General features: G+C 41.8%; 2 protein-coding genes across 2 annotated transcripts; one reads left to right on the top strand and one right to left on the bottom strand.

Moving 5' to 3' along the window:
* Nucleotides 1–11,084: 11,084 nt before the first annotated feature.
* On the top strand, nucleotides 11,085–12,297 carry cfap144 (cilia and flagella associated protein 144). The gene is made up of 4 exons (XM_053881777.1): nucleotides 11,085–11,219; nucleotides 11,294–11,353; nucleotides 11,615–11,718; nucleotides 12,202–12,297. The coding sequence occupies exons 1-4, from the start codon at nucleotides 11,099–11,101 to the stop codon at nucleotides 12,295–12,297; spliced, it is 381 nt and encodes a 126-aa protein (XP_053737752.1). The 5' UTR covers nucleotides 11,085–11,098.
* A 37-nt stretch (nucleotides 12,298–12,334) lies between these two features.
* ebna1bp2 (EBNA1 binding protein 2) lies at nucleotides 12,335–17,315 on the bottom strand. Its single transcript, XM_053881765.1, has 9 exons — nucleotides 17,114–17,315; nucleotides 16,141–16,224; nucleotides 15,848–16,023; nucleotides 15,597–15,720; nucleotides 14,139–14,228; nucleotides 13,974–14,049; nucleotides 13,797–13,887; nucleotides 13,408–13,570; nucleotides 12,335–13,271 (listed from the first exon to the last, which is right to left on the bottom strand). Exons 1-9 carry the CDS (start codon nucleotides 17,264–17,266, stop codon nucleotides 13,227–13,229), a joined length of 1,002 nt encoding a protein of 333 aa, XP_053737740.1. The 5' UTR covers nucleotides 17,267–17,315; the 3' UTR covers nucleotides 12,335–13,226.
* Nucleotides 17,316–17,797: the final 482 nt, after the last annotated feature.

Here is a 17,797-nt window from a genome sequence, read left to right as displayed (position 1 = left end):
TCTGCTGAACCAACTAGGGGGCACAGTAGGAGACTACTGGACTATATATATGGGTTATTTTACTTTCCTCAGTGATTCAGTAAATCCCTGACTTATTATGAGTCACATTTGATACCATGCCTTTTAATATATTGTGTACATACATACATATTTCATCACACACATGAATTCTCTTCCTAGTGCTTCAGCTGAAGAGCAGCTAGATTTCATTGTGTTTTTGTTCCGTTCAGAAGGACAAGCTTTGTTTAAAACAGAGTGCCTAACAACAACCTGCATCTGAAAACACCGCACTTGCAACCAAGTTGTGAGTGAGACTGATGGGCTTTAATAAACTCATCCATCTCTCTCCGTCCTCCTCCAGCCGCTGTTAAGTCAAATCAGGAACGTGAATCCAATCCCGTGTGTGGCGAACACGCCTCTTGATAAATAGTCTGAGAAAAGAAACTTTTCTTTCCCTCCGATTAAGTCTCAAGGTTGACCAACTCAGAGACAGGCAATGTCACAGGTGTAATACTACAGTGGGGGTGACAGAGAGATGGAGAGAAATATGGAATGGGAGAAAATAATGGGGATTTCATCAGTGTCGCTGCTTACTGATGCAACTGGAGAGTCTGACGGAATATCAGGCAAAGAACAAATGCCCATCACCTTGGGAAGACAAGTCATTCCTTCTGACAATATAAAGAATTCTTGTGTCTTTGAACTTTCCTATTTTTTCTTAAGTCTATATTTTGAGATGAAGGTTACTGAAGGGTCAACTTAACTTCACTATGTGTTATGGTTCAAAATACTAGAATCTAATTTATAAATAAAAACAAAAATCATATCTAAGTCTCTAAAGTCATTTCTTTTTGGTCCTAGCATGGGCCCATGTCATTGAATGGCGATTGCTTGAGCAGTGCATATCTGAGGTCAGGTCATGTGGGCAGCAGCAAAGTGGCCCAGGCCTAGACAGCACTGAGGTGATTTCAAGTTATTGCCTATTTAATCTTAACCTAATGGTGCTGGTGAAACTTGTATTTAGTCATGACTTGACTGACAAATATAAGTGGTGATCCACTGTAATGGAACTAAACCTTCACAAGGTGTGAATGTAGACAATCTTCTGAACTTAAATGGGCTGCTTACAAGTAGCAACACAAGCAGACAGGTCTCAACCTTCTTCTCCTTCTGAGTAAATACGGCTCTCATCAGAAAACCTGACACCTCTCTTGTCGCTCGAGGTAAAGTGGTAGCCGTTGACAGATGTGACATTTAGCTGGACTGCCAACAAGAGGTCGAAAGGAAAAGTTGGTTCAACAATCGCGTTCGGATTTGTCCGAGTGTAGAAAATGACAAATTGCGAGTGAGAGGGAATGATTCATTGCTCGAAAATATTTTCTGAAACAGCACATAATGTGCTTTGGTCAGCAGAAGCTGGAGATGCTATCCAGTTGCATTACAGTGTTGTGGATTTGATGTTTTAGATCAGTGTCAACCTTTTTTAAGCCACGGCACACTTCACTCATTGTGAAAAACTTTAGCTACTGGCACTGCTGTTTTGGCATATGGTTATGGTTATTCGCAGAAACAAATTGCAGAAAATGTATTTGTATAAAAATGTCAGTACAATCGACAATATGGAAAAATAAACAATTATTTATTTTAAATAACTGTTTTGACTTTATCACAAGCCCACATGTATTTTTGAGACTGACTTACAAATTGTTTCTGGGATGTGAAAAAGAACAATCTGAGAATTTAGTCCAAAGAACTTTATTCTAGTTTGGGTAATTTCCAGACAAATTGTTTACATTCTTTGCCTCAGCTAGCTTCATAACTACAATTATTCTTTCTCTCTTCATACTATAGAGCGCATTTGTTTGTTCTGCATTTTGTTTTTTGCCAACTTTTAAACCAATGTCAATAAAGTTTTGAAGTGAGACATTTGCTCGGCGGCTTTGAGTGTTGCGGGTCCACCAAGGAGCCCTTCATCATTCTGCTGTGTGTGTGTGGTCAAGTTAGAGGAACATCAGGATTAAAAACAAGTCAAAGTGGCTTCTTCGCTGTGAGTGTGGGATGAGGTCCACGATGTCCAGCTCTGCTGCAACTGATGGACCTGTCAACACATCAACTCAGATCTATAGTGTATAAAAAGAATGTGACTGAATCCATGTAATCTCATCACATTGGCAGATTGTCAACATGTTTTAGTTGCTCATGATTTCGCCCACCTCTCCCTCTACCGGACAAATGAGGACACATTGAAACATTTCCCACGATCCACCTGACACTCTCTCATGGCGCACACCAGTTGAACAATGTTCTAGATGGCAGTTACAAAATATTTTTACATGGTTTAGGAATGTATTTTTCAGAGAAAAACAAAATATCAAGAGTCACACTCGATCAGTTGTGATGGAATAAACAATGTGTCAAATCTCAATGATGTTTGGATGTACTTATCGCCCTGCGCGACATTGCTGCTTATGAGTAGTGTTGTGGTCAAGACTGTGTTAAGACTATGATGAGGCCTGAGCATGCAGAGACCAAGACTAATGAGGAGGGGTGAGACCAAGACCAAGCCCAAGTTCATGACTCATATAGACACACAGATTAATTTCTTACTGCAGAAGAGACTGGAGTATTAAATATATCAAGAGCTGCAACCACTGGGACGAATTGGTAGTTCGGAATTCAATTTGGTCATGGTCTCGCTCATGTCATTGAGCCTGGTCTATGTGTGCCTTGGTCTTGACATGGTCTTGACTACAGCACTAGTTTTGAGTGTTTCATCAGGTATATTGGGAGCGTCTGCTCAAACACCCGCAGATGACCTCTCGCATCTTTGTCAGGCAGGACTGGAGTTGAATGAATTATGTTGTGTCAGATGAGGGATGAGCAGAAGGGTGAGATGACGCCAGGATATGAAGCCATTGAACCGAGGACAGACGGTCAAGCAGGTGATTGGAAATAAGTTTTCCATGTCGTCCACGTTGAGCTCTCTTCTCGAGCAGGAATGAGAGACTGCCAAGCCGTGTCAAAGTCAGATCTCTTTCCTAAACAAAGTGGCCACTTTGGCCTGGAATTTGACACGAGCGATAACCCCAACACTCCTCTGACAACGACCCCATTCAAGAGAGCAGCCCGTGGACCTTTGTGTTGTTAGTCCCTTGGCTACACAGAGGTAATGATGCAAAACAAAGTGAGAGCAAACATTGCGAGTGAGTGGAAGATACTTCTCATCTGCCAGGCCGATGCTGAAGAGCAGTTGCTGGATTAAGTTGTTATCTAAACACACTGCACTGAAAGGAAATTGTTATGAATACATGGTTTGTCTCACTTAGAAAGGTAGCTTGTCTGCAGCATAGTTTCTTGCTGCCTACCAAAAAAGAGAATGGGAAATCCCATTGCCACTGCCTGACAAACCACCAAATACTGTGTTGAAAATGCTTCACATCCAGTCTGTGCACAGGCCTTCTGTCTTATCGGTCTTTGCTTTTGAGTGAAGGACCACAGACATGTTGATGCATGGCTGTGACAGCAAAAGAAAGTGATGGATAGAGTGCCACCATTGGTCACAACAGACCTTTACCATAACCACAAGACTGTAGTGGAATAGCGTGAGTACACATAGGTATGTCGCCAGACTCTAATCCATCAAGCTACATATTTATGTCATCAAGGACAGTCACACAATATGACAACTCGTAATGTTGTGACTCTCAGTTAACAATTCCTCAGCTGTGCTTGACGAGTCATCCGTTGTGCGTCTCGGCTCGTCTCTCTGTCCCTGGCACAGTCTTCTCTCGCTGTTGTGCAGATTGCTTTTCGCTGTAAAGATAATAGCCTGAACAAATTGCCAGACAAGAATTGATGGGATATCACACATCCAGGCGACATTAAAAGTTAGTCCGCACAAGCCTTTTAAACAGAGACCGGCGATGGTAAAGTCTTAAGAGCTTTTTTGATATTTAAGTGGTAATGAAAATGTTAAAAATGTTCACTCACAAAAGAAAAGATGGGGTGCATCAGGGAAAGACCCCGGTCTGCCGCCGACATAATAAAACCGTGAAATTATTTTTTACTCTCCCGAGGCTCTTTCCTGAAATGCAGCAATTTAAAGTGAATTTTTGCAAACAAATTAAAAGGACAGCTTTGCCTGCCAACTCACTCGAGGACAGTGGAATGAGTCTTCCATCACTCGTATGATTCTGATGTCTCATTTTTATGTGAGCACTGATACCAAGACGCACAGTAAACGGGGGACGACATGGTTTCTGTATGATGGGACGGACGTGTGAGGAGGCCTATGAAAGACAAAGGACTGGTTGTTCTCAGTGGAAAAGCGTTAGATTCTCTGTCCGGCTCAGTTGACCCTGCTGTTCGGTATGTATAGATGTCTAGATTTTCCACAACCACGGACAAAGCTGGGCAGACTCTGTGATTTATTTCAATCACGTTATTCAGCCACTGCTCATACTGTATGAGTGAATCACATGAAGTCTCACACTATACGATCAGCCGCTCCGATGCGGTCTGACTGCTCACAGTGTGTGTCCATATACAATACGTCGCACTCTTGTGTCCAGAAATGCAATGTAAATATTGAAGAAGAAGCCGAGGGAACGGAAAATGGAATGGAATGTAGTCAATCAAAAAGTGATCCAACAGTGAAACCCGGAGGCAGGTGGGCCAGTTTTGACATTCATTGACTGGATGACATCAAAAACACCACGTTCTAATCATGTGAAGAGAAACTCACTCTGTTCTGTAGCAGTCTTCACATGGTCCATCTCTTCATATGTCCAGCGCGAGATGCACCACTTTAGTTTTGTTTAGTTCACAATTTTCAGAGGGCTCTAGATGGCGCTCTGGGTTTAGAAATGATGCGAGGTTTCATTGAATTACTTGTTCAAGTCCAAACATTTTACAGCAGACAGCGCCATCTGGTGGCCTCTGAAAACAGGGCACTGTGTCATGAAGCCTCATCGACCCATCACTAGTTATTATGTTTCTTTCACACTGTTTTTTTCATTGGAAACACACTGAAAGCCACCATGATCCAGGTTCCACCTCCATGTCTGTGTTGTGTTTTCCACTTGTTCCAATCATGTGTGATCATGTGAAATTTCATCTTTTAAAATATAGCGCAATTCTGAAGGCAAGGCAACTTTCACTGTTGTCGTGGCGTGTACCATTACATGTACAAGTTTTTGGGAAGTCTTCCATTATCAATATTTCCTGAAGGTTTTGTTTATATGTTTTCTAGTAAGGATTAGTTTTGCCAACATAGAAAAACATAGAAAACTGATGGCCACACAATCTGCATGGTGGAGGTTATAGTTCTGACCAGTTCCCCTACTGTAGCTGGTAGTGGCACACACTAGATCTTGAAAATGCATTGCATCTCTCAAAGCACACACACTGAGTGAGTTTTGTCTCAGGGACTGTGTGATGCAGCAAATCTCACCAATCACCAAATTTCCTCTCCTCCTTCATCACTCGTCTGCCTACAGACTCGTGCAGCCACATCTGGAGCTCCGCTAGAGGAGATGGATGGCTGTTTTTTTGCGTATGCACGACTGCGCTCAGCATGTGTCCGTGGGATGTCGTCCTAACACATATTTCTGAGCGCGCTGGTGAAGTACTGAGTCGAGAGAACACAATTTCTACATCAACTGTGTGTGTTCGAAAACACCCATGATACATTTCACACTTCCGTGCACGCTGCTTCTGACAAAAACCCAGAGGTGTCTTGTCTCAGCACCACTTACCCAGCCAACACCAAGATAATCACTTGCTTGTGGCGAAGCGCAGAAAACCCATTAAGACGACACTCTCACTCAAGGCCGCCGCTGCTAATGAAGACAAGCGCCTCTAGTTGACTGGCAAATATGAGGCAAAATTAAAACATGATCCTTTCAGATGCAGCAAGTTCGACCAACTTCAGCATCAACGCTCAGTGACATCCAACATCATTGTTTTGCCAAGCAAATAGAGAAGGTATTTAATGCCCAGAACAACTTTTCAAACTCACCACACTGGGAAAATGTTAACTACAAGATATCTTATAATTCAAAAAAAAAAAGTGAAATTCTCTTGATATGATATACGCGTATAAGAAGATATAGCAGAGCTGGATCATGGACGAATGAAAGTGACAGGTTATAACACAAGCTGGGAATGTCATGAAAATTGGTATTTTATCTCCATCCCACCTATTTTAAGCAGTTTGGCAGCATCACTGAGCTTGATCCACTCAATGACTGTGTATTTGACATTAGGAAAAACAAAACCATACAATCCCTTCATTCATTAAGCCAACATATTTCACACTTCTGTCAGCAACAGCATGCAGTAAAATCACGATGATGTGGTGCAGCAGTGCTATAACTTAGGGTTGGTAAGTTTTCAATCTAGTTTTGATTTTCTTAAATCAAGTTGAGCTATGAAACGAGGTTTTTATTGTTTCTTTAAAAGTGTAACCTTCTAAGAATAGATTTATCTCAAAACAATATTTTGTGATAGTTTTGTTTAAGATGGCCTTGGAAATATCCTGTCACATCTGGCTGAACTCTGCCTGTAACTGAATGAAATGTGTCGGTTTTTCCATGGAGGACGCCCGGACACATTGTTTCTTGGTTGAGCAGGGAGTACCACGGGATTCCCCCCTGAGGAGCTGGCAAGGAAAGTCCTGTAACTTTTCTAGCACCTGAAAATTACATTTTAAATCAGCAGGTTTTTCGTGACTGAGATATGTCAGTGAGGCTGGGACACGGGGCTCTAAAGGCAGCACTGCGAGGTGAATGAAAAGGCAAGAAAGATACGCTGCAGAGACTATTCCCATCTGCTCCACCTGAGAAAGTCTGTGTCAGAGACAAAACAGCAGATAACAGCCAAGTGCGCTGGTGACAAGGAGCTTCATCTGATGGCAGGACGCTGTTCCCATGACTGCAGCGACTCCAATGAGACGCAGACACCTCCAGCGTGATCAAAACAAACATTACGGACAAGTGTGTTGTTGTACATGTGCCTGTAAGTGAAGTCTGCTATCAACCACTGAATCCCATGCTGGTGAAAGCAATCTGCAGTACCTCCACATATGTGTGTTTATATTCCTGTTTTAGTGAAAATAAACCTGCTATCAGATGTGGAATTACATACACATAGAGCTTCTCCTCAAGTCCAAACAAAGTGGAGGTTAATTTATTATCAGTTTCGTGAGGAAAAAAAAGGGCCACAGATTATCTTCCGTCAGATAACGGTTACAGTTGACTGGAGGACACAGAGGGAGCAGACATGGCGGTCCAGATGCACCACCACAGTGCTTTCTCATGGAAAGCTTATTTCCAAAGCACGACAAGAAATACATTTTTTCCACATTTTTCCCAATCTCTCAAACTTTCAATACTTTATGAAATACATTTCTACGCAATGGAGTTGTTGAGTTGAAGCATTATCATTACGCTTCACTGTAATATTGAGGCAATCTCCCCGAAAATATTTAAAGCCACTCTTGACCAAGAATAAACGTGTATAACAAAAAAACATATTTATACAGACGACAGTCAACTTGGAGTAACTCAAAGGAGCATGAATGGCTAAATATCTCTCAACCAAAGTCAGGAGCAAAACTGAAAATGCCCAAAATAAAGTAGCATCATTTAGATGTGAGACGACTTAAAAATAAAGGTGATGAAAAACAGCTTTGAACTCAGGGCATGGTGTTTAGTTTTTATTTTTCACTTCTTGGTACAAAACAATAGTTGTGTTGCAAACCATCTGCATAGGCCATTGGTGTGGGGAAGTGAATATAATGAATGAAATTTTCAAGTGAGACAGAGCATTGCTCATTTCAAATCTGGACCATAGCCTTGAGATAGCAGCGAGAATATCGGCTGTGCCGACACTTTCATCGACAAAAGGTACTTTACAAAACAATCGCTAGATGGTAAGAAATGGCTTCATGTTTGCTTAGGCTCATATGAATACATCTCAGGAGGATCAAGGCTGTCAGTGAGAGAAGTTTCTTTCAGAGCTCCAACCTTAAAATACACCCTTAAAATGTGGCAAAATCTCGGCAAAATTAACGTGAAAATGCTGGCAACTGTTTTTGTGTGTGGGTTTTGTGACTTCATTGTAAAGGCTCTGTTGGCTTTGTCGAAGCCTGAGGAAGCTGTTGTACTTGAGGAAACTTTGAGAGAAATGTTAAATTCTTTGCAGGTACAATGAATGAAAACAAGAGGATAAACTGGCCTTTGACTGTCCGCCGCCACAGGAGCTCAGCAGCAGGTGTGATGATTACATGCTCAGACACTGTGACAGCCGCCAGGGAACAAAGCTTGACACCTCGAGCCCTGCTGTCCTCCCATAATGCACACTCGCCGTCACCAACGCTGCAGGGGAGTCGACATCCACCCACACGGAAGCTAGCTCCTTTCCTGCCTTCTGACTTATCACCTGCCTGAATTAAATCTCCCACACAGGGGCAATAAAGTTAGCATCAGATAGTGGGAGGGAAACTGCCGGCTTTATTAAGCTGTCTTGTTTATGAGCGGAAGCACATGTTCTCCACCGAAACAAACAGAAGAAAAGATGGCGACGGAAATGAAATGCGTTATCTGTTTGCAAGTGGACAAGTGGTGAGGACGCAAGGAGGGGACTGACTTTGTCACCACAGATTTGAAGGAATTATGTGGGACCCAAAAAACTGTTTGGGTGGGATCACTGGCACAGCAGAATGAACAGGAAGTCTTCTGTGCTCCCACAGAATGTCTCTTGAATTTACACACACCACATGGTCGTGTTCCTAACCTTTAAAATAAGGGAAAATGCAAAAATAAAAAAGTTAAACACACATTTATCAATGGACTAAGAATCAAGTATTCCTTCTTTTCTATTCATGTTCATTTATTTTATTATTTATTCAATCATTTTGAAAATACATGCCTGTGCAACCAACAATTCAACATTATTAAAAGCAGGGGACACTAACATTTCCAAGCAAATGTGTATGTTGAGATTGAAAAATATATTAAGAGGATTAAAAATTAGGGATAGGATAGGAAGTATTTTCTTTAAAACAATGAATAGGTTTAAAAAATATTTTTTACAATGACCAAATATGAGCATTGAGAAGCAGAGATAAACACAGTTAGCGTGTCACTATGTCATGTGTCGCATCCACTGAGATTCCATCTTGCAGAATGTATTCTATAACTCAGTCGTGATACTAAGAAGAAACCCTTCCTTTGTATGACCATCACTTACCACCATGAATAAAACATAACAGTGTTTTCTGTTAAGACTATAAAACCCGATGATACCGGACAGTTCAAGCCAAAAGCCTATTATGTGCAAATGGCGAATTTTATGTGAGACGCTGAGAAGAGCAATAAAAAAGATATTAAGGCTGTAAAGCCAAAGAGGCAACAAATGGAAGATGTTGTCTGACACCAGATTTGTCATCATAATGGCTGTTTGCCCACGAGAGAAAACAGCACAAGCTTGAGACGATCAATATTTACCATGCTACACCGCAAAGAAGATATTCATGTCTTTAATGAGCATCAATGAGTGTCAATATGCTCCATTTATACAACACAAATGCAAATAGATCCACAGAGGATGCGACTGCACATGAAATAAGATGCAGATAATGGCAGGTATTTTTTACTGGTTATTAAGAAGTAATTAGCATTTAAGTTTTAGATGACTAAATGTCCTAAATTTAGGTGAAAACATATTAGAAATGGGTGACAGCACCCAAATTGTCTGTACAGCACTTGAATAAAAAGAGAACAAGTGTCCTATGATGCAGTCATTGACTTTTAAACCTCAGATGTGGGTTTGTAAGTGCCACTCAGATGCAGCTCACGTTTTAAAACCGGTCACCGATTTTTCTAACAACCTGTTTTTTAAAACCTATCGATTCCATTATCATTGCCTTTCTTTGGTCTTACAAACCACCCCGTACATGTAAGCTTCATTTGCAAAAAGCAAAATCTGATTCCCACAGTTCCTACAGTCCTCATGGGTTTGCAATGCCATGAATGTTATCTTTTGGGATCAGATACATGCTATTAATGATCACAATGATCCCAGTTATCTAATATCATCTGGACAAAAGGACCAGGTTTTCACACATTGGGCCTTTATTACCACAAAGGACCACATCAATGGTTACTTTGCATCATTTTTAAAACTACAAGGAACATGCCATCATCCACTAAGTCATTTTTTTTTATATTTGCAAATGAAGAATTCTGTTCCGCGGTTATTTCCCCACTTTCAATGTCTCTCTACAGATCATGATTTGTATATTGTTCCACGAAACCAAAATACCAGCTTATGACACCCAGAACATTTTGGTTATTTTGGTTATCCTGCTTTAGTCGGATGTGTGCAGGGTTCTCTGTACGGCCCATGGTCAGCATCTGATCCCAGACGGTTCTTGAGTAATCATGGGTACCTCTCGCACATCCAACAAACTTCCTAAGGCTTTGCAGCAGGCTCTGACCTTTGGCATGGTGAGTAATAACAATAGAAATTCAGCTTTTCCTCCTTCCTTTTGACAGTGGTTAAATGACATGGGTTCTTCTTCTATATGGTCATTTGAAGTGTCTCAAGGTTTGGGATCGCCTCTCGCCCACTGACCGCCGGGATAGGCTCCAGCAATCCCTGCAACCCTGAGCAGGACAAAGGGGTGGCTAAATGATGATGGATGGATGGATGGAGGTTTGGGATCCTTTCATTCAATACATTAAAACATATTCATGAGTTCTATGTTGGATGGATGACGACTCGACCAAGCCCAGGGCATCAAGAACTCACTGATCCTCTGTTGAACAGACTGGAATCAAGGCACAATCTGACTGGCTGCTGTCTTGTTCTTATTGTGCATTTTATTTTCCTTTAACAGCATCACCACAAACCCAACAATTGAAAGTCGATTGAGTCCCTTCAGTTGAGGTCGTGGCAGATTGCAAAATGAGAGAACCGCGTCACCGTGTGGTCGATTTGCTTCACTGCAGCTGGTCTTGTTTACTGTTGCCCAGCAACGGTTGATGGCGGATTCTCGTCCCGCAGGTGCTAGCCGACCCTCAACACCAACATCATGGCTTCGCGCAAGAAGATGGATTTGATTCACCAAAATGCGCTTCACGTCGAGATGATTCGAAAAGAAGAGAGACACCAGCAGCTGCACACGGAGTTCAGCATTAACCCTCACCGGAAGCGTAAGAGTCAGGAGGCCCCTGATTTTATATTGGCTGCATGACAAACTTTTAACTTTTTTTTTATACTTTTGCAGTGCACATCCTGGCAGACAAGCCCATGTCGAGAAAAACAGAGGACGCAGTTGTGGAAAACAGTACGTTTAAAATTCCACAAAGGTTGACAGTTACAGATTTGTTTTATTGCTCTCTTTTGTACGCTTGTATTGGATTTTTGTTTGCTTGTTCGTTCTGTTTCATGTCAACAGTCAGACTGAAAATATTCACACTTGAGGAGTGAGAATATGTTTTCAGTTAAATTCAACATTCAGGGAATAGACGGTAGAGGACGAATGAATGAAATACATTTCATATGGAGATACTGCATCACAAGTAAAAATGACTCCTTTTTCGTCCAGCTGACTTCATCAAAGCCTTCCATGAGGCCCGTCAGAAGCCCACCAAGAAATATGCAAGGCCTCAGACGGAGAGCCAGGAGATTGGCTGGGTGTCGACGCCGCTGGTGAGCGAAGAATCGATTTCACTCTCCTAATTGGAGTGCAAGAGTTAAACCACAGGATGTCAAAGCGAGCCCCTGCAGGAGCATGAAGAACCTGAGCTGAAGCACGCTCGCGTCAATTGAACTCCTCCTGTGGAACTTTGACCACAGCAAGCGCCCTGCCTGACGCAACCGAATGTAAAAATGGATTATTCCAAAGGGAACACGTGGAAATGTGACTGAGTGGGAAGGGCAGGTAGCAGGCCTGACTAGGTTTCATTTCCAGACTCTGTTGAAACCTTCAGTGTGAACATGTCATCACAGCCTCTTGGTCTCAGCTTGACTCGTCTGGAAAGCTTTAACGCGTCATCCATGCAAATCATAGCTGGCTGATATTGCATTCTTTTCGGAGAGCCAAGCGGCAGTTAGATTTCTGTTTTATCTTTTTAAATCGGTCCAACATTTTTTTCATTTGAGCCGCTATCAATGTCCATCTCTTCCCCCCAGGTTCCATCAAATCGAAGTGACAACCGATTGAATTTCTACAGGCGCTGTAGTGACATCACCAAGCATCAAGAATCCATCTTGAATTCATCAAACTAAACCTGCACCATCATACCGCTGACTGCTGAGACAAGAAGTGCAAACAAAACCTATAATCGAAACGTGGTGTAGATCAACACATTAATAAACATTGATGACATCATTACGCCAAGTTATCATCAAGCGTGCTCGGTCACACAGACCACAGTTTTGCTTTTGCTTCTGGATGTGTTCAGCATGAGGATCAGTTCCTCGTGATTGGAGACCATTATTATCAGTTTTGTAGTCTCCTGTGGGGTTTGGAGATCCTCCCACAGGTGGAGTTCACACATCTTCCAGTCTTGTTCACGGGTGAGGAAGGATGGAGCGCTTCAGGGAACAGCAATGTTCTGTGGTGGCCAAAGAGCTGAGCCAGAAGGCTAAGTTAACCCTCTTCATTATTATACTCACAAGTTTCGCGGTGGTAAAAGACCTGTGCATGACTGAGTTGCTCACAAGGAACCACACAGTTTTCATCTTACAATTAAAAAAAAAAAATAATAATAATAATGAAGAGCTTTATCTTCTGGCTCAGCTCAAACACATTAGCGCTCAAGCTAAACTAACTATGCAATCAACCCTATACAAATGAATAAAAACTCAACATAACGGAAGACGTACACACGAAGCAAGGACTTGGCGAATAACAGAATAACCTCAGACGTTTTTATGAAACTGATCAGATCAAAGTGAGATAACAAAACATGGATTATGGTTGTACACAAGCAAGATGAGGCACCATGCGGTCGTTAATAAAAACAAACTGGTAGACAGCTTCCATTGTGGAAGACACTCAAATGTCCTTTATCATCTTCACTGCAAGACCTCCTGACCAGTCGACGGTTTGGGCTTCATGTCCTCAAATCAACCCAGCATCACAGACAGTAAAAAGGTCAGAAATATTAAGGTGACGTGTCAGGAATCTACACAAGTCCACAGCCTCCACCTGCTCAGCGACCCTTCATCTTCTTGCGCACCGACTTCCCCGGTCGCTTCTGGAAACAGAACAGACGATCATCGTTTTCGATTAGATAAAACAAAACAACAGCATCTCTTGCTGGTGATTGACATTTTATTAAAAAAAAAAAAACAAAAGACTACATCTCTGGCTGAAATGTTTACAAAACTCACATTTTGTTTTCCTCCTTTGCCCTTCTTCCCTCCTTTCCCGTGAGCAACTTTGGCACGGAAACCAGACACGTCGTTGTGGCTATCTTTGGTGTTCCACTTGCTTCCACTCTTCTTTCCTCCGAACCCAAACTTCTGGTCCTTGAATTTTCTCTTGGAGTTAGGCCTGCCGCACAAATCAAAGGTCTGTTATATTAGAATCAGTAGGAATAACAACTCTAATAATTGTCACTTAAAGCTCTCTCAGTGACAATTATCATTAACTATTATAGCTAGTGTCAACTGGAGTTACACTCATAAGAGGATCATCATGCAAGAGAACAGTCGGTGATGAGATATGGAATTCAATCTTGTACTTGGAAAAACCATGGGAGTATTAGACCAATACTGACCCCTTCTTGTTTACTTCCTTCTTAGTGCCCTGCTTGCCGCCTTTACCCGCTTTTTGGTCGCCTTCCAAGAAATCCAGTTTGTCTGTCATTCCTGGGGACAATAATTTACATTTGTTGTGGCACGTTCATATGACATATGTTCATATGATGATCTTTCCTGATGTCAAAAACTCTGACCTTTCTGGTACTTCTTCACTGCAGTCATCATGGCCTTCTTCTCCTTCTGTCTCTTCTGGATCACTTCTATTTGGACCTGCGGTACACAGGTTTTAAACAAGCTTTACCAGGTCATCATCAACCTGTGTGTCAATCGTTGCTTTTTAGGTGAAGAAATGAACCAACCTTCTTGCCAAACTTCCTCTGCTCTCTGAGTTTCTTGGCTTTCTCTGAGCGCTCAATTATGGCCTGCTTTGCCAGAAGTTTCTTTCTGATCTGGAGGGTGAGATTAGGTGTTAGAACATCAACATTTGTGGACCGTAACATTTCCTAACAATGAGCTTCCCTACAAGCGTTTTGTCTTCTCTTACTTACCAGTGAAGTCAGACCGATTGTAGTGTGACTCATCCAAAATAACTCACAATACTGATAAGTGAATCTCACCAACTCTCACAAAAACCCAAGGAACAAGACCGTTATGTTAAAAAAGGGAAATTAATTATAATTTCAATCTCAATTGATTGCAATAAAGTGGGATTAATGGCAAATTAATCACCCATTTTGTTCTAACTGTAAAGATGTTATCAACTCCAGAGTGGCCATGATACTTACCTCATGCAAACATTTATTTACCACAACAAGCCAACATAACAGCTACTGTCAAGAACATTCTTTAGAAACACACTAAAAGCATAATATTGTAAGCATTTTTGGCCACTCATGTGTTGACTATATCATATAAAAAGGTGCATAAGTAACGCAGGATGTAGATCAGGAGGCCTGTGTTTTCTGTCAAAACCATTACCAAAGACTTCTCAGGCGTATTCACTGAGGGAAAACCCTTCTCAGTGTCACTGTTTGCCATTGTTTGTGGGGGGCACAAACAATTCTGCATTGAAAGACAGGTGGGCAAAATCTTTAGAATTTGCATTTGATACTATTCTGTTGCTCCTCTGACTCCAGTAGGGAGTGGTAGCACGACAAAGTAGGTATTGACTTACAGTCTATACTCACTATTGATTTATAGGCGACAGTGTTGGCAAGTCAAATGTTCCTAACATCTAAATGAAATGGGTTGATGGCTCAAGATCAGCAGGAGGTAAGCAGGGTTGCTCATGGAGGATGCAACACCAGTAATAACCAACATCAGATATGAAGAGGGCCAGGAGGGCGCTGGAGCGCCACACTAGCAGGTGGATGATGGTTATCTAAAGACATGCACCACGTGCTTCAGCAGCAGGTGGGAATCAACCTCAGATGGAAGTTACAGTACGAGTGAGAAGCCGGCTTCGCTGCAGTCCCGCAGGCCGGCATGACTTTTTTTCATCTCTGCTGGCTAGCAAAGCGTGCTCTGTATTTGGCAGAACAATGAAAAATGATGGCAGGGACTGCAAAATGCCACTACTGGCTCGTCCCACCATGTTGCCAGACCACACAGTGGTGCAGTACATTAGGTGTGATTAGGTCAGTAGATGGGAAAGGAAGCAGGGGCAGAGCTGGAAAGCAGTAAGAGAAAATGAATGCAGTCCTTGTTGGGTACTGTGATGTTCTCTGAACATGGTCTTCGCAGACTTCAAGGTAAAAGAAAAATTGTATTATGACAGTTGAGACTAGACTAGACTATTGTTGGGACCAGTTTGTTACCTTCTGCATGTGCTGGTCTGACTTAGCCATCTCTGCAAAGTAGTCGTCAGGCCTCTTGGTGGCGATGCCATGCTTGTTCAAGAGCGGGAGGGAGTCAAGAACTGTAGCCTGCGCTTGCCGATAGCTATGATGAGACAAACGTATAGGATGAGAAACAAGCACGATGAAACAACCACCACTAATGAATAAGAGGTTCCTTTGTTGTTGCGCAAGATGACTTTCACTACAGGTAAAATAGTGAATTGACTCACAAGAACATTTCTCTCTGGAAATCATCGTCTGCATCAACATCTTTGTTATTTTTGTTCTGAGCATTGCCTTGGGCCTGTCCCAGAACGTCCGGTCCAGGTGGGTTGGTCCGGTCCAACCTCTCCGGCCAGGGAAGATGATCTTTCTTAAAGTCAGCCAGACAATGCTTCAAACCCTCCTGCAAGGAAAAACATGATAGAAATACAGTATATTGTTTGTCCAACACAATACACACATATATGTCTGTATTGTACATACGTTTTTACGATAGTCAACAGTGGAGCAACTGACTTACCACATTGTTTGTGAATGTTTTAGGTTTGTCCACCAGTAGGTTCATACCCGGTTTCAGCAATCCCTTGGAAAAAGCTTCCTGGAGCTGAAACACAGCAATATAGCAAATAAATATATCATCAACGTGGACTTATTGCCTAATGTGCATCTTTTTATTCATCATTAAAAAAGAACCATCAGATCTTATTTCCAAAAGACACAAAGAACATGGTAATAAGATTATAATTATATACATGCAAATCGATGCAGTCTTCTTTCAGCATTTGTCATCAGCCGTTTCCTAATCCATCTTGGTCATGCTCTCAAGAAACACTGTCAGCACTGACAAAGCAAACCATCTGACCTCGCTCATTTTGTCTCCAAACTTCTCCACATGAACTCTCAGATCTTGTCCTTTCAAATCACTCCAACTTAAGACCACAGTATCTCCATATCTGTCTAGTCATCTACAATCACTTTTTGAGAGCAGTAATCAAAACAGTTCTTGAGCTCACTGTGTGTGTTGCATGGGCTGTGGCACATTCTTTTTACATGTAGAAATACACACGAAGACAAGACCTACAAGGAATGGCAGTTAAAATTAAATTAAACGGTGCAAAAGCAACACACATGGTAAATCCACATGCGCACGACAAACAAGAGGAAATTATTTAAATAGGGTGAATTAGACTTGACACTGTCTTTGGAAGCAGTTGTGCACAGCGCAAAATAAATATGCTTAATGCAGAGACAGACATATTAACAATGCAATTGCTGTTATTTTGGGTACCTGTAATATAAAGACACTAGGTCTAACATGTAGCACCGTAGAGATGAACTACAAGTAAATGTACACTCAGGTTACACTCAGTACAGGTTACCTTTGGTTAATTTGATGGAATTGGCGTAAATTAAGTCGTATAAACGACGTAATGTTTACATTTAAGAAGCTGACACGAGCTAGCAGCGTTAGCCAAAGCTAATTGTGTACTCACCTCGCTGTCCGACAATTCGCTATCTTCCTCCTCCGACTGCCCGAGAAGCTGCTCATCTTCGTCCAATAACGCCATCGTTCCCGGATCTACAACCATTTGGAAAGAAATGATAACTAGACAACTGAGGCAGTGAGAGAAGCAGTATCCCCACATGCACTGAGTAATTCACGTGGGGAGGAAGTGTCCGTGTTTGTTGCCCGTCATGTACTTCCGAAGGAAACAAGTGAGAACAATCAAAAGTTCCGACCCGGCCACTGACACCCTTGTTTTGATTATGTTAATTCAGTTGAAATAAAATACATACGAGAAAACTTGCCGAATAGACAGTGTAACTGAATATGAAATATTCGGCAAATGATTAAAAATAGCACGGGCTACTGCATTGAATAAGCTCATGCTAAAATGAGGAACACACAAATGAAAAAAAAAAAAAAACATTTATCTGCAGATTTCTTTCCGTACAGAAATTAAACGGTCAGAAAGCTAATCTCGGACCGATAATATCGGTTGGCCAATTGAACAAGCATCCATACAAATATATTCTGATCTACCCACTGGGAAAAAAATATAATAAAATAAATGATCCAGCCTTGTTCCTATGCTCTACACTTTTCCCGACCATCTTATCTTGGAACATGCTGTATCACCCTAATGGTCTGCCTTCCTCAACACCGACCTGCCTGC

Source organism: Synchiropus splendidus, chromosome 1, assembly GCF_027744825.2.
Source record: "Synchiropus splendidus isolate RoL2022-P1 chromosome 1, RoL_Sspl_1.0, whole genome shotgun sequence".
NCBI lineage: Eukaryota > Metazoa > Chordata > Actinopteri > Syngnathiformes > Callionymidae > Synchiropus > Synchiropus splendidus.
This window is presented reverse-complemented; position numbering and strand designations above follow the sequence as displayed.

Excerpts from the sequence above, each read along its gene's own strand:
- cfap144 (XM_053881777.1), top strand. The coding sequence starts at position 11,099 with ATGGCTTCGCGCAAGAAGATGGATTTGATTCACCAAAATGCGCTTCAC. Across the intron at positions 11,354-11,614 it reads GGACGCAGTTGTGGAAAACA|CTGACTTCATCAAAGCCTTC; the intron begins GTACGTTTAAAA and ends TTTTTCGTCCAG. Across the intron at positions 11,719-12,201 it reads GCTGGGTGTCGACGCCGCTG|GTTCCATCAAATCGAAGTGA; the intron begins GTGAGCGAAGAA and ends TCTTCCCCCCAG.
- ebna1bp2 (XM_053881765.1), bottom strand. The coding sequence starts at position 17,266 with ATGTGGGGATACTGCTTCTCTCACTGCCTCAGTTGTCTAGTTATCATT. Across the intron at positions 16,024-16,140 it reads AAACATTCACAAACAATGTG|GAGGGTTTGAAGCATTGTCT; the intron begins GTAAGTCAGTTG and ends TTTTCCTTGCAG. Across the intron at positions 13,571-13,796 it reads AAGGAAGTAAACAAGAAGGG|GCCTAACTCCAAGAGAAAAT; the intron begins GTCAGTATTGGT and ends TTTGTGCGGCAG.